The following is a 12,501-nucleotide window of genomic DNA, read 5'->3' on the forward strand; positions in this document are numbered from 1 at the left end:
CTATCTCAGCCTCATTAAATGAATCTGACACAAGAGGATAAAGGCTGACATCTCCATTCACAAAACAGATAACAGATGGACTTTCCTAAAACCTAATTCTTTGCTGAATTTCATTTGTTTAATTCTTTTTGTCTGATGATAGAGCATCCCAACAGGAATTTACATTTTTCCTCTGGAAAAGAGAATATTTCTCTATCATTATTAAAACTGTCTCCTACTGGGTTCTGTTGTCCTAGATAGCTTTATTATTAATGTTAGACAAATTCGATAAGTACCTTTATAATATTCTTCCTAAGATGGGGCCTATGGCTTTAAAGATAAATGCTCTATAGTCAAATTGAGTCCAAACAACTCTATATCTATATTTATAGTTATTATACTCTGTCCAAGTTCTGGTGACCCTAATATCTCTGGTTTATCTTCTGGTTATAACTGTACATTTATCCCTCTTATTCCTACTTCAAATGCAAAATTTAAAAATCTACCTTATATTCTCACTTTTGTTATTATTAAGACAATGAATGGAAAGCAAAAACAAAAACAAAAATCCTTTAGATAGGAGTGACTCAGACAAAGGACCACCAACCAGGCAGCACACATCAGCTGATGTGAGGCTCCAAACACATACACAGCAGAGGACTGCTGGGTCTGGGTTCAGTCAGAGAAGATGCACCTAACACTCAAGAGACTTGAGGCCCCAGGGATTTTGGGAGGTCTGGTGGTGTGTGGGGTGGAGCAGACATCCTCGACACAGGGGAAGAGATATGGTATGTGGAGTATTTCAAAGGTGAACCAGGAGGGGGATAAAATCTGGAGTATAAAAATATTAAATAAAAGTAATAATGATAATGATAATAATAATAAAATCTAAAAAGGGGACAATAGATTTGTTTCACATTTAAAGTTTTATGTCTTGGATAAAAAGAACCAAATATAGTAATTGTACTCACTAAGTTAAATTAAATTAAATACAGGGCATGGGGGATTAATTATGGAATGAAATGTTTGCCATATAACCAGAGAGTCCTAAATTCAAAATGCCTTTGACTAACTTCAGCACTGAGAGAGAGAGACCCAAAAGATCAGGGAAGCTCACTGGCACTGTCCAGACAGCATATCTGTAGCAAAACTGAATATGCACACACGTGAAACACACACACACACACACACACACACACACACACACACACACACACACATGAGAGAGAGAGAGAGAGAAACAGACAGACACACAGACAGAGACAGAGACAGAGAGACAGAGACAGACATACACACACACACACACACACACACATAGACAAACAGAGAAACAAAAACACAAACGGCAACAGAGGCAGAGACAAGCAGACAGACAGAGACAGACAGACAGAATCTTAGTTTACAGATGTATACATGCTTGAGTTTATCAACTTTAAAACCTCTAATGCTCACATTAAAGCTGAGTTCATCTGAAGGAAGAAGTACCCTGTGCTTTTCCACTATATGAAACCAACAGGACAGATTTTGTCAGAAACAAATCCAAGTCCTTACTGAAAAAATATATCGCAAAAAAAAAAAAAACCCCACTATTTTGTCAATCTCCTTTTATAGTTTGATTTTCTTATATTTATAATAAAAATGATGATAATTCTGACCAGCTATCTCATGATTACAGGAAAGGCTCTCTTTCATTTTTATTACATAACAGCTTCTCTTAATGTCTTATGTTCATCAAGAGAATGTCCCTGTTGGCCTTTTTTTCCTCCCTAAAATGGGACAGATTGTGTTGCAGCCACTCAGGGCTTTTTTTCACCTCTCTACCTCTCTTTAAGGATTGCTCAGCCCAACCCAGTATATTCATACCCAGGTCAGGGCTTCAAGGTCTAAGGGAGTAAATCTTTGTAGAGCTTTGGGTGTTTTTACTCCCTGCAGCATCCACACTGAATACAGGGATGCTGTGAGGAACAGATCCAATGATTACTGAGGTAAGAAACCTGCATGCATCTTCCCTGATGGGGGTTTGTTACTCTTGTCTTCCTGAAGTTAATAGCTCACTGCCCTAGAACATCTGTTTTCCTTTGTCTTTCTCATTTTGAGAATCCAGGAAAATGAACCTTTTGTTTCTAGATTGCCCTGAAATGTTTCTTAAACACCTGTTTGGTGAATTCATTTACTTTTGTTCCTCGGAATGAAGTACATGATTGCTTATAATTGGGACATCCTTGATGAATATTAAAGTAGAAGAATCATTCTCATTAAAAATGGAGCACAGGTTAAGGTTAACTTGAACAGATTGCACTCTATTCATGAAAAAAATGTACTTTTAAAAGTAACTACTGCTTATATCCTTTGTACAAAAACATTTTTCTTTCAAACTTTGCCTACACTTAAACTAATGTCACGAGGTATAGTTTTTCTTCTCTCTTAGAGACTGAAGGTGATAATGGTGTTACAGTACTGTGAATTATAAGATTTCATGTCTGTGCACTTCTGAATGGGCTTAAAACTTCTAATAAACCCAGCCCAGCAAAGGACGTGCTTTGTTTTCTTGTTCCCTTAACGTTGCAAAGGAAGAAACTACAGCCAGACTAAGGACTCAGGGGAGAACATAATATCTGCAGGCAGAGTGGGAAATTTCCAAAGCCTGTGCCCATCACTACTCAGACATTCTTTCCGCTTAAATATGTTTTCCCCCACACAGAAGTTGTTCTTCTGTCTTTAGGTTCTCTCATGTGCATTTGTGATTTGGAAGGGAGTTTCATCATGTAGCCCATGTAGATGTAATTCAGATCTCCATCCCTCTGTCTGCCCAGGGCTAAGATGATAGATGTGCCCCCATGACAGCTCTGTTTTCAGAAGTCTCCAATCAGGACATCCTCTTCACAGCTCAGACCCCCATCCCTCTTTAACCTGGGTTCCTATGTATTTGTTCTTGTTTCTCCAGAATGCTGGCTTGTTTTCACAGTTCACACCAGAGAACATATAGAGTCATATCTAGAGTATACAGTGCTAACTTTCCTCTGTACCTTTTCTGTGGTGTGCCTTTCATGTGGTAAGAGCCCATGACTCCAATGCCTGCCTTGTAAATTTATTTTGCTATGGATTCAAAATCAAGGTATTAATATTATCTTTGTTTTCACATTATCTTCTTCAGAAGACTTTCTAGAATTCAGCATCATCTTGTTTGAATTTGTGCAATGTTGAAAGCTTCATCATTTTTATAAGAACAAATATGCATACTATGTGTGTTCTACTTGGAAATAGAATGAAAAGAATTTATTATGATTTTCCCTGTGTGTATATATGTGCCTGTGCATGGGTGTGAGTGCGCACTTGAGCACTTGCCAACATAGGCACATCTGAAGGCTAGAGATGGATGCTTTGATGTCATCTTTGGTCATTTTCCCATCTCACATTTTGACATGATATCTCTCACTGAGCCTTGATCTAGCTGTGTCAGCTAGACCAACTGTCAAGGAAACTCTCATGATCTGTCTATCTCTCCTCACTGAATTGAAGTTGCAGATATACACTGCTATACTTGGCTTTGAACATGGTTGCTGAGAACTTGAATCTCTCCTGCTTCTAGTTTTTTTTTTTTTTTTAAATAAAACAGTTAGTGAAGAAAAGTGCAAGCTTGCAAAGATTGTGTCATCTGAATTTTTAACATACAGCTATTGTAGTAGCTTCATTAAGTATAAAACACCCTACATTATCAAAGGCAGAGGTGTTATTTTAGTAATACTACAAACTGATTCCCTATAAAAGAGCAGATTTTACACATAATTTTCAGAAAACATCCTGTTGAATTTCATTAAAGGCATCTTAATGGTTCTATAATTAAAAATACAAAACTATTCAGATACGTAAATGTTTCCTTCAAATATATATTAATTACATTTCTTAATTTACTACAGTATACATTACTTTGCATTGAGATGACTCCTTCAAAGGCTTCTTGTGGAAAATGAAATTATTCTCAATGGTAAACTAAGCAGAACAGACCATTTACCATGGGTTCGAGAGGTACAAAACAGATACATACACACAAGGAAGAAACAAGCTCAGACACTTACTGATCTCAGTAGCAATGATGGTGATATTGTGCCAGACACTAAGTTCTCTGTCCAGTGGAGTCGCCAGTGTTATCTTCCCATCATCTGCATTGATGTTGAACTGTCTTTCCAGGTCAGTGTGGCGGTCGATGGAAAACCTACAAAACCCAGAGAGATCTTTAATTTCCTCCAAGGTTCCTATGATGCTTACCTTCTACAGCAGGTCTTTAGTAATCCCGTGTGACTCGTAGTTGTGAAGCCAAATGAATTGGGAAACACTGTGGCATCGTAATTTGTAAAACAAAATGACTGGATGAGACACAGGAAACTTAATAATTATTGTCCAAGGAGCAATTAGCCAGATATGCAACATGGAGGTCATAAACCACCATCCGTTTCAATGGGTATCATCCTCAAACACTGATGCTGATGAAGAGTTAATTGGACAATCCATCACATTTATTAGACAACTTATGATAATTAGCCATTGCCACAGATACAATATTAAAAAAAAAAAAAAACTCAGACCAATGCAGTGTGTGCTGGCAACATGTTATTTATAGCTATTTGAGGATATACAGATATTTTTTTTTTGTTAAATGTAGTCTAACTAGATGTTTCTGAAGCATTATTTTTCATAATTGTTTGTTATGTTATCGTTAAAAGTAATCATTTAGATTTTCAATTCTGCCACATTGGTAAAAATCCTGTAGTTCTTGATATTATAGTAATGTTTTTAATAGATAAGATACCTCTTTTGATATATGTAGCATGCAACATACTGCTAAAATAGTTTCAAATGTACATGAAAATAGTTCTTCAGTTGAAAATACTCCTCCAAATAGACATTAAAGAGAAAACTTAGTGCTGAGGGGTAGGGATTACTATTGTAGTGTGCCAAACAATTTTTTGTTAAATGGAGTCAAGAGCATTCATTATCTTCTTATCATCTGCCCTAACAATTTATTGAATTATAGTAGAGCGGTATGTGTCATTAACTAAATTGTTATTCTTCCATATTTAAATTTTTTCATTAAAAATGGGATATCTATTTATTTATTAGGCAAAGTTATTATCATGCCAGTGCTTAGAATAGAACCATAAGCTATGTAATGTTATCGACATTTATTTAAAGATAAATTCCCAACAAAACAACTAGTGAAATTTAGTAATGTTTCATAACAAAGGAAGGTAAGCCAGTGACTACTAGTCATTTTATAGAGATTTACAGAGTCCACTGCAACTCAACAAGACAATTGAAGTATTTACAAAGGATTGAAGAACTTCACAGCATGGGGTTGAAATGTCACAATAAAATGGTGAACATGAGGAATTTTTTATTATAAATTTTTTGAATCCTTAGTAATTGGAGATGAGACCAAAGGGAACTATCCTATAAAACAACTGTTGAATAAACTATGGATATTCCGATGTTATCTATAGCATACCTGGAGAGATAAATGCTTTGTCCCATAGACTCTATGCATGCTGGCTCTTGACAAGAGCCCAGAAATGTCTGCAGGCTATATCATCATTTCCTGCAACATATTTTTTAAATAAAAGTGTCCAACATTTTATGGTTCTTGTAATTTTATTTTTGTGATGCTGATATTTCACATATGAATGAAATGAGTTATTTCAGAAGCCACACTTGGTAAGAATTAATAAAATTAATGAAGCACAATGAGTCTTTTTGCCAAAGCATGCTTTATGACTGTTCAGTGACTATGTCATGAAGAGCCTCGAATTTCTAGCTTAAACTAGTTAGAGTGGAGGTTAGGTATTTGGAAAAAAGCTCCATGTTTATTCCCTTTGTCAAAGTTCAGTGATGAAGACAAGAAATTTGCTTACAGTATATCTGTTCTGAGTTTTCTTTCTCTCTCTATTCTCTCTCTCTCTCTCTCTCTCTCTCTCTCTCTCTCTCTCTCTCTCTCTCTCTCTCTCTGTGTGTGTGTGTGTGTGTGTGTTTGCATGTGAACAAATGCACATGTATGTATAGCTATATTTGCTTGGATATACAAGCAGTTGTGGAGATTGAAAACTTATTTTGTGCTCTTCATAACCAGCTCCTCCAATCATTCTTTTTTATACACTATACATTTACTCACAGTTTGCAAACTTGGGAAGCAAAATTTATTATATATGATTCATATATATATATATATATGATTCAATATATATGTATATATATATATATATATATATATATATATATATATATATATATAATTGAAGAGATTAGAAAAATGAAAATAAATTAACCAAAATCTTAGGATTCATTTAAGTCCTAAGGATAGGTACATTTATTAATAATTGTTAAATTGGATCAATAAATATAATTTTAAATTAGCTAAAGGGAAGTGGAGAATGACAATATAACAATACATAAAAGCCATAAAAGTTGAAAATATATTGGTGGTTTTTAACTCCCATAAATCAAAATTAAAATTTTATCACAATTTTTAAAGTTCACTTTCATTAAAACAGTAGAGAGTCATTTGAACTTGTTAGTAAATAATAAAGGCTACCACATATTAAGACCAGAAGTAAAAACATAATGAGATTTCATGACTACAATGGCAGAAACTTGGTAAAAAAGTGAAACAGTTGAATGTTATTGTCTAATTGGACAGTGCAAAGAAGACTAGGTGTTTCTTTTTTTTTTTTTATTAAATTGAACAACTTTATTTTAAAAAACAATGATAAATGTACAAATTTTAAGCATTTTTGCAAAAAGTATATGAATACATTTTTGTCAGTACTTGATTTTTTAAAGGTTTGATAGTATGCATTAAAATCTTTTTTTTAAACGACTTTACTTTACAAAACAAAGATAAATGTACAGATTTTAAACATTTTTTGCTTAAAATTATACATTTTTGTCAGTACTGTTTTTTCAGACATTGAAATAATTTTTACATAAAACCATGTGAATATATTTTTTTAGTCAGTACTTGATTTTTTTCAAGGGCTTGACAGTATGCATTGAAAACCTAATAGTTACAATAAGCATAAAGTACATGCAAAACAAAACACAACATGGAAATAGTGTTCTCCATATATCATTGCCAGTTTGAGTTTATTATAAATTTTTGTCAGTATGTCTAACCTATGAGAAAATGAGGGCAAAAATATGCCCAGCAAGCAGAACTCAAACAATGGATATTTACTAGTTCATTGATAGATGGCTTTTCTTTTGTTACCTTGAATGATCCGGTTCCAGAAACTCAAAGTTAAAAAGAGAAAACGTTAAAATATTTGAAATTCTTTTTATAAACATGTATAAAATGGTCATTGTTGTTTAGGAAAAAGAAAAAGGGCTGCACATGTTTAGGACAGATTCAACTTCCTACAGTTAACATCATGGTATACAGAGGAAGTGTGGAAGTTGTGGAGAGTGATTAAGGATCTGGGCAAACTGAGACAATCACAGAGGCTCTTCCTACCTGGAATTTCAATCACCTGAGTTCAGAACTGTACTCACCGGAAGAGCTTTGTTTTCCATCCATTTAAGAAATAGTTTATATTTATTTTGATGGACTTAAAATACTTTTGATCCTAAAATTTGAAACTAAGATTTGAAAAACAAACTATTATTAAATAAAGTAAACTTTCTCAAGGAAATTGGGGTGTTTATATAACCTAATTAGTAAATAGAAGAATTAGAATATGTGTGTATTTGTCATTTCTTCTAACATTAATTCATAGAACAAAGAGAATATGCTCAAAATTAAATGGCTACACTGGTTAGTTATTAATATTAATGAAAGAATTAGATGTGATAGTATATTATACCACACTATGTGAAACATTATGAAGTAAGCGTTGAAATAAAGGGCGTCATTTTACTTACAGGTCAATGTCATACTTGTATTGTACAGGCGTAGTGAATATTAAAACTAAAAAAGAGAATGGATAAGGTATTAAGTTCAGATGTTTGTGTACCCCACAGAACTTGATTTAGGTATTCAAATTAACAATAAATTGGAGGGTTTAAATGCTTGAGAAGACTCTTTCACTTCTTTTATATATATAAAAAAATATATGGATGTAAGAAAGCACTTTGAACATATGAACAGAGAGTGAGACAGCATTCTAGAATCAAGCAAAAGAATCGACAATATGAAATACCTTGGTGTGACTCTAACTAAGCAAGTGAAGGACCTGTATGACAAGAACTTCAAACCTCTAAAGAACAAAATCAAGAAAGATCTCAGAAAATGGAAAGATCTCCCATGCTCATGGATTGGAAGGATCAACATCTTAAAAATGGCCATCTTACAAAAAGCAATCTACAGATTCAATGCAATCCCCATCAAAATTCCAACCCAATTCTTCACAGAGTTGAAAAGAGCAATGTGCAATTTCATCTGGAATAACAAAAGACCTAGAATAGTGAAATCCATCCTCAACAACAAGAAAACATCTGTGGGAATCACTATCCCTGACCTCAAGTTATATTATAAGGAAATTATGCTAAAAACTGCATGGTACTGGTACAGAGATAGGCACATGGATCAATGGAATAGAATAGAAAATCTAGAAATGAGCCCTCACATATATGGTCAATTGATTTTTGACAAATAAGCTGTAAACATTCAATGGAAAGAGGACAGCCTCTTCAACAAATGTTGTTGGTCAAACTGGCACTCATCATGCAGAAGAATGAAAATAGAACCTTACTTATCTCCTTGTGCAAAGCTCAAGTGCAAGTGGATCAAAGATTTCCACATTAAACCAGGTACACTGAAACTATTAGATGAGAAATTAGGGAAAACCTTAGAACACATAGGCACAGGAAAAAATTTCCTGAACAGAACACCAATGGCTCATGTTCTAAGGTCAAATATTGACAAATGGGACTTAATGAGATTGCAAAGTTTCTGTAAGACTAAGGACAGGACACTGTCAGTATAACAAAATGGTAGCCAACAGATTGGAAAAAGATATTTATCAACCCCACATCTGATAGAGCCCTAATATCCAAGGTATACAAAGAACTCAAGAATCTAGACAACAAAGAATCAAACAACCCTATTAAAAATGGGGTACAGAGCTAAACAAAAAATTCTCAGTTGAGGAATATCGAATGGCTGAGAAACATCTCAGCAGGCAATTGACATCATTATCCATCAGGGAAAGGCAAGTCAAAACAACCCTGAGATTCCACCTCACACCAACCAGCATGGCTAAGATCAAAAATTCAGATAACAGCAGATGCTGGTAAGGATGGAGACAAAGAGAAACACTTCTTTGTAAACTGGTACAACTGCTCTGGAAATTAGTCTGGCAATTCTTCAGCAAATTGGTCATAATACTATCTGAAGACCCAATTATTTCACTTCTGGGCATATACCCCAAAGAAGCACCAACATACAACAAAACACATGCACCACAATGTTCATAGAAGTCCTACTTATAATAGCCAGAAGCTGGATAGAACCCAGATGTCCTTCAGTAGATAAATGGATACAAAAACTGTGATATATTTACACATTGGGGTACTACTTAACCAACAGGAACAGTGACTTTATGAAATTCTTAAGAAAATGGATGCATCTAGAAAAAAATCATCCTGAGTGAGATAACCCAGTCACAAAAGAACAGACATAATATGCACTAATAATTGGATACTAACCCCAGAAAGCTCTGAACACCCCAGAAACAACTCACAGCCTATATGAAGTTCAAGAAAAAACAAAGGCCACAAAAAAGAGGAAAATGAAAAAAACTTAATTTTTACACACCAAATCTTTGATTATTTCCAGGTTACATATTGTTTTACATGTACTTTATGCTCATTGTAACTAGTAAGATTTTAAAGAATACTATAAAACCTTTAAAATAATCAAGTACTGACAAAAATGTATTCACATACTTTTATACAAAATGCTTAAAATCTGTACATTTATCTTTGTTTTTTAAAATAAATTTGTTCAATTAAAAAAAAAGAATCGGCTTTGTCATAAGCTGCTCTGCTGGTCTCAGACTTCAGGAACTCATAATCATAATTACTGTTGACTTAAGCTACAAAGTATATGATACCTTTTATTGTCTCTAGAATAGACAAATCACAGGCAAGAGGTAAATCCTTTTCTCACTTTGGAAGCCACCAATTTGAATATATCAGTAATTCATAAGTATTAAAATTTGAGATCTAAGTAAAGATGAATTGCTAAATAAGATAATTAAAATTTAGGATTCTGGATTCCAGAAATAAAGTCATCTAACTTTCATCATTTTTATATACCTCTGGATAAATTTTAATCCACCTCATTATCTCTCAAACTCAGCACTGATTACAGACAGCATAACTGGTTTTTGTGTTTCTTCTTAGACTACCAGGCAAGTCCTGGGCTACATAACAGCATATGTCCTAAACCATTGCATAAAGCACAAGACTCACTGATCTAGAATAATGATTTCCTATCCAGGATTCTTTGTTAGCAAACAGTAGACAAAATAATCTCAAAAAAAAATACAAGTTAGCTTATCAGAAGAATGACTCAAATTTTGGAACCTGAGTAAATAGAAGGAAATACAAGTCTCTAAAATATGACCACATAGACAAAGGACTCGGGAGCAGAAACTAAGTCATTTAGAAACCCTGAGGTTCTTATTATTATTTCACATTGAACAATGTTACAAAAAGCAAAGTAAATGCTGGCCTAATGCCAGGAACTGCATCCACAGCTGAAACTCAGTAGTGGGGGGAGGTTAGTGTCACTACAAACTCTTAGTACTAGATATTAGTCTATAAACTGTACAGTATTTTGCTTTGTGGTGAGTTGAAAAAAATTAACTGACAACAGGCATTAGAGTACATATCTAAAGGACAAAATCATGGAGGGAACAGAATGAGTGGGGGAATGAGAGTATAGGAATAGAAAGTTGAAGATAAAAGTCTTATTTGAAATACTTTGGCAGCTGTGAGAAGCAAACTGTCCAAAAAGAGTCTTACACTTTTCCCAAACACTTTGTGGTATTTGTCTACATTGCTATTCACCTCTGGTACTATAGGTATCTCAACAGAACATAGACTCTAGTAGAAGAAGGGAAAAACTACATTGGCTTTCTAGGTCATGAGTCTTCCACAAGTCCTCTTTACTACTTGGCCCCAGTCTTTGTTAGGCTTTCCTTCTGAAGAATGTCTTTCCTATTATTCCTCAAACATGTAACTGACCCCTGATCTTTACTTATAAAAAAAGAAGGCTTTATTCTTCCATCCTAATATCCAATAAGTTAGATAGATTCTGCTGCTGTTATTTAAAGATGGTATATGGAGATAGTCATTTGTTGAGTAAGGTTATTATTGTATGAGAATCACATTAGTAAAACAATTGAAGAGAGAGAGAGAAAAAAGAGAGAAAAGAAAAATTTGTGTCCTAAAACTAATATGCAAGTAAGAAACATATTCTAGCCAATGCATTTAAAGACATAACTGTTTATGTACCTAATAATAATAATCTCTATCCTTATGTATTAAGATATTACATTTGTGGATTCTTTATACAGTTACTTATGATGTTTTAGTTAAAATGTATAGCTTCCAGGAGAATATGCAAATTGGAGAATCACCTTCTTGCTGAAATAAGTAAAAATCAAACAAACAAACAAATGAAAATAACATCAATTAAAAAAAAAACTTCACATTAATACAGTGGGAAGCAGAATTGAGAAAAATGGGTTTCATGGTTCATGATTTTATGAGATGTAATAATTGAAGGTTTGTAAATCATTCCTTCCATGTGGAAAGGGTGAGTTTTAGAAGCCATATTGTCTGTGATTTCACAGAAAACGTATTGAAACTTTCTTATTTGTAAGTCATCAAATACTTGTTTAGGCAAACTTTTTACTACAGTTGTGCTTCCTGGAAGTAAGTGCAGAGGACTTCACTAAATTTCTTTATTGTATTAAGGCTACACATGAAAGAAAATATCCCAGCTAGTTGCTTAGCATATGGTTTACAGTGGCAATGTAGCATGAACCTCTGTTACCAGAAATGAACTCTTGTCATCAACGTTACTCAGTTCTGGATTTCGATCAGATATCAGCAGTAAGTTTAAGAAAATGCCACTGGTTGGTGTTGTGAAATGTACTGTGAAATTTTTATTGTGTTGAGAAAAACTATGCTTTTCACACTGCTGTATTAATGTTGTTGGTGATTATTAAAATCAATGTTTTCCTGATAAATATGCTATCTCAAAAGACATAATTTCCTTTCATATTTTCAAGCTAGTGTTTGGTACAAAATTCTTACTTCTTATATTTAGTTGTTTTGGTGTGAAAGATTTACATTAGATTCATTGCTTATAATATGCACATAAACACATACATCCACACACAAACCACCACCATCAACAACAACAACAACAAAACAACAACAACATACTGTTTTACTCTCTTATTTTGACCTAGCTCCAAGACAGTCAACCAACAGGAAGCCTCCATCCCCTGGTGAATGTAT

General features: G+C 33.9%; 1 protein-coding gene across 4 annotated transcripts in view; it reads right to left on the reverse strand.

The window, feature by feature from the left end:
• CDH8 (cadherin 8) overlaps window positions 1-12,501 on the reverse strand; it is a gene marked incomplete at both ends in the record, with an annotated part of 367,179 nt that overhangs the window by 115,303 nt on the left and 239,375 nt on the right. For all 4 annotated transcript variants that reach the window (XM_080937196.1, XM_080937198.1, XM_080937197.1 and 1 more), the window contains one exon: window positions 4,056-4,192. In XM_080937196.1, the coding sequence (XP_080793322.1) occupies window positions 4,056-4,192 (137 nt within the window). The remainder of the gene's footprint in view (window positions 1-4,055; window positions 4,193-12,501) is intronic.

The sequence above is a fragment of the Micromys minutus genome (genome assembly GCF_963924665.1).
Source record: "Micromys minutus genome assembly, chromosome: 24".
In the NCBI taxonomy this organism is placed as follows: Eukaryota; Metazoa; Chordata; class Mammalia; order Rodentia; family Muridae; genus Micromys; species Micromys minutus.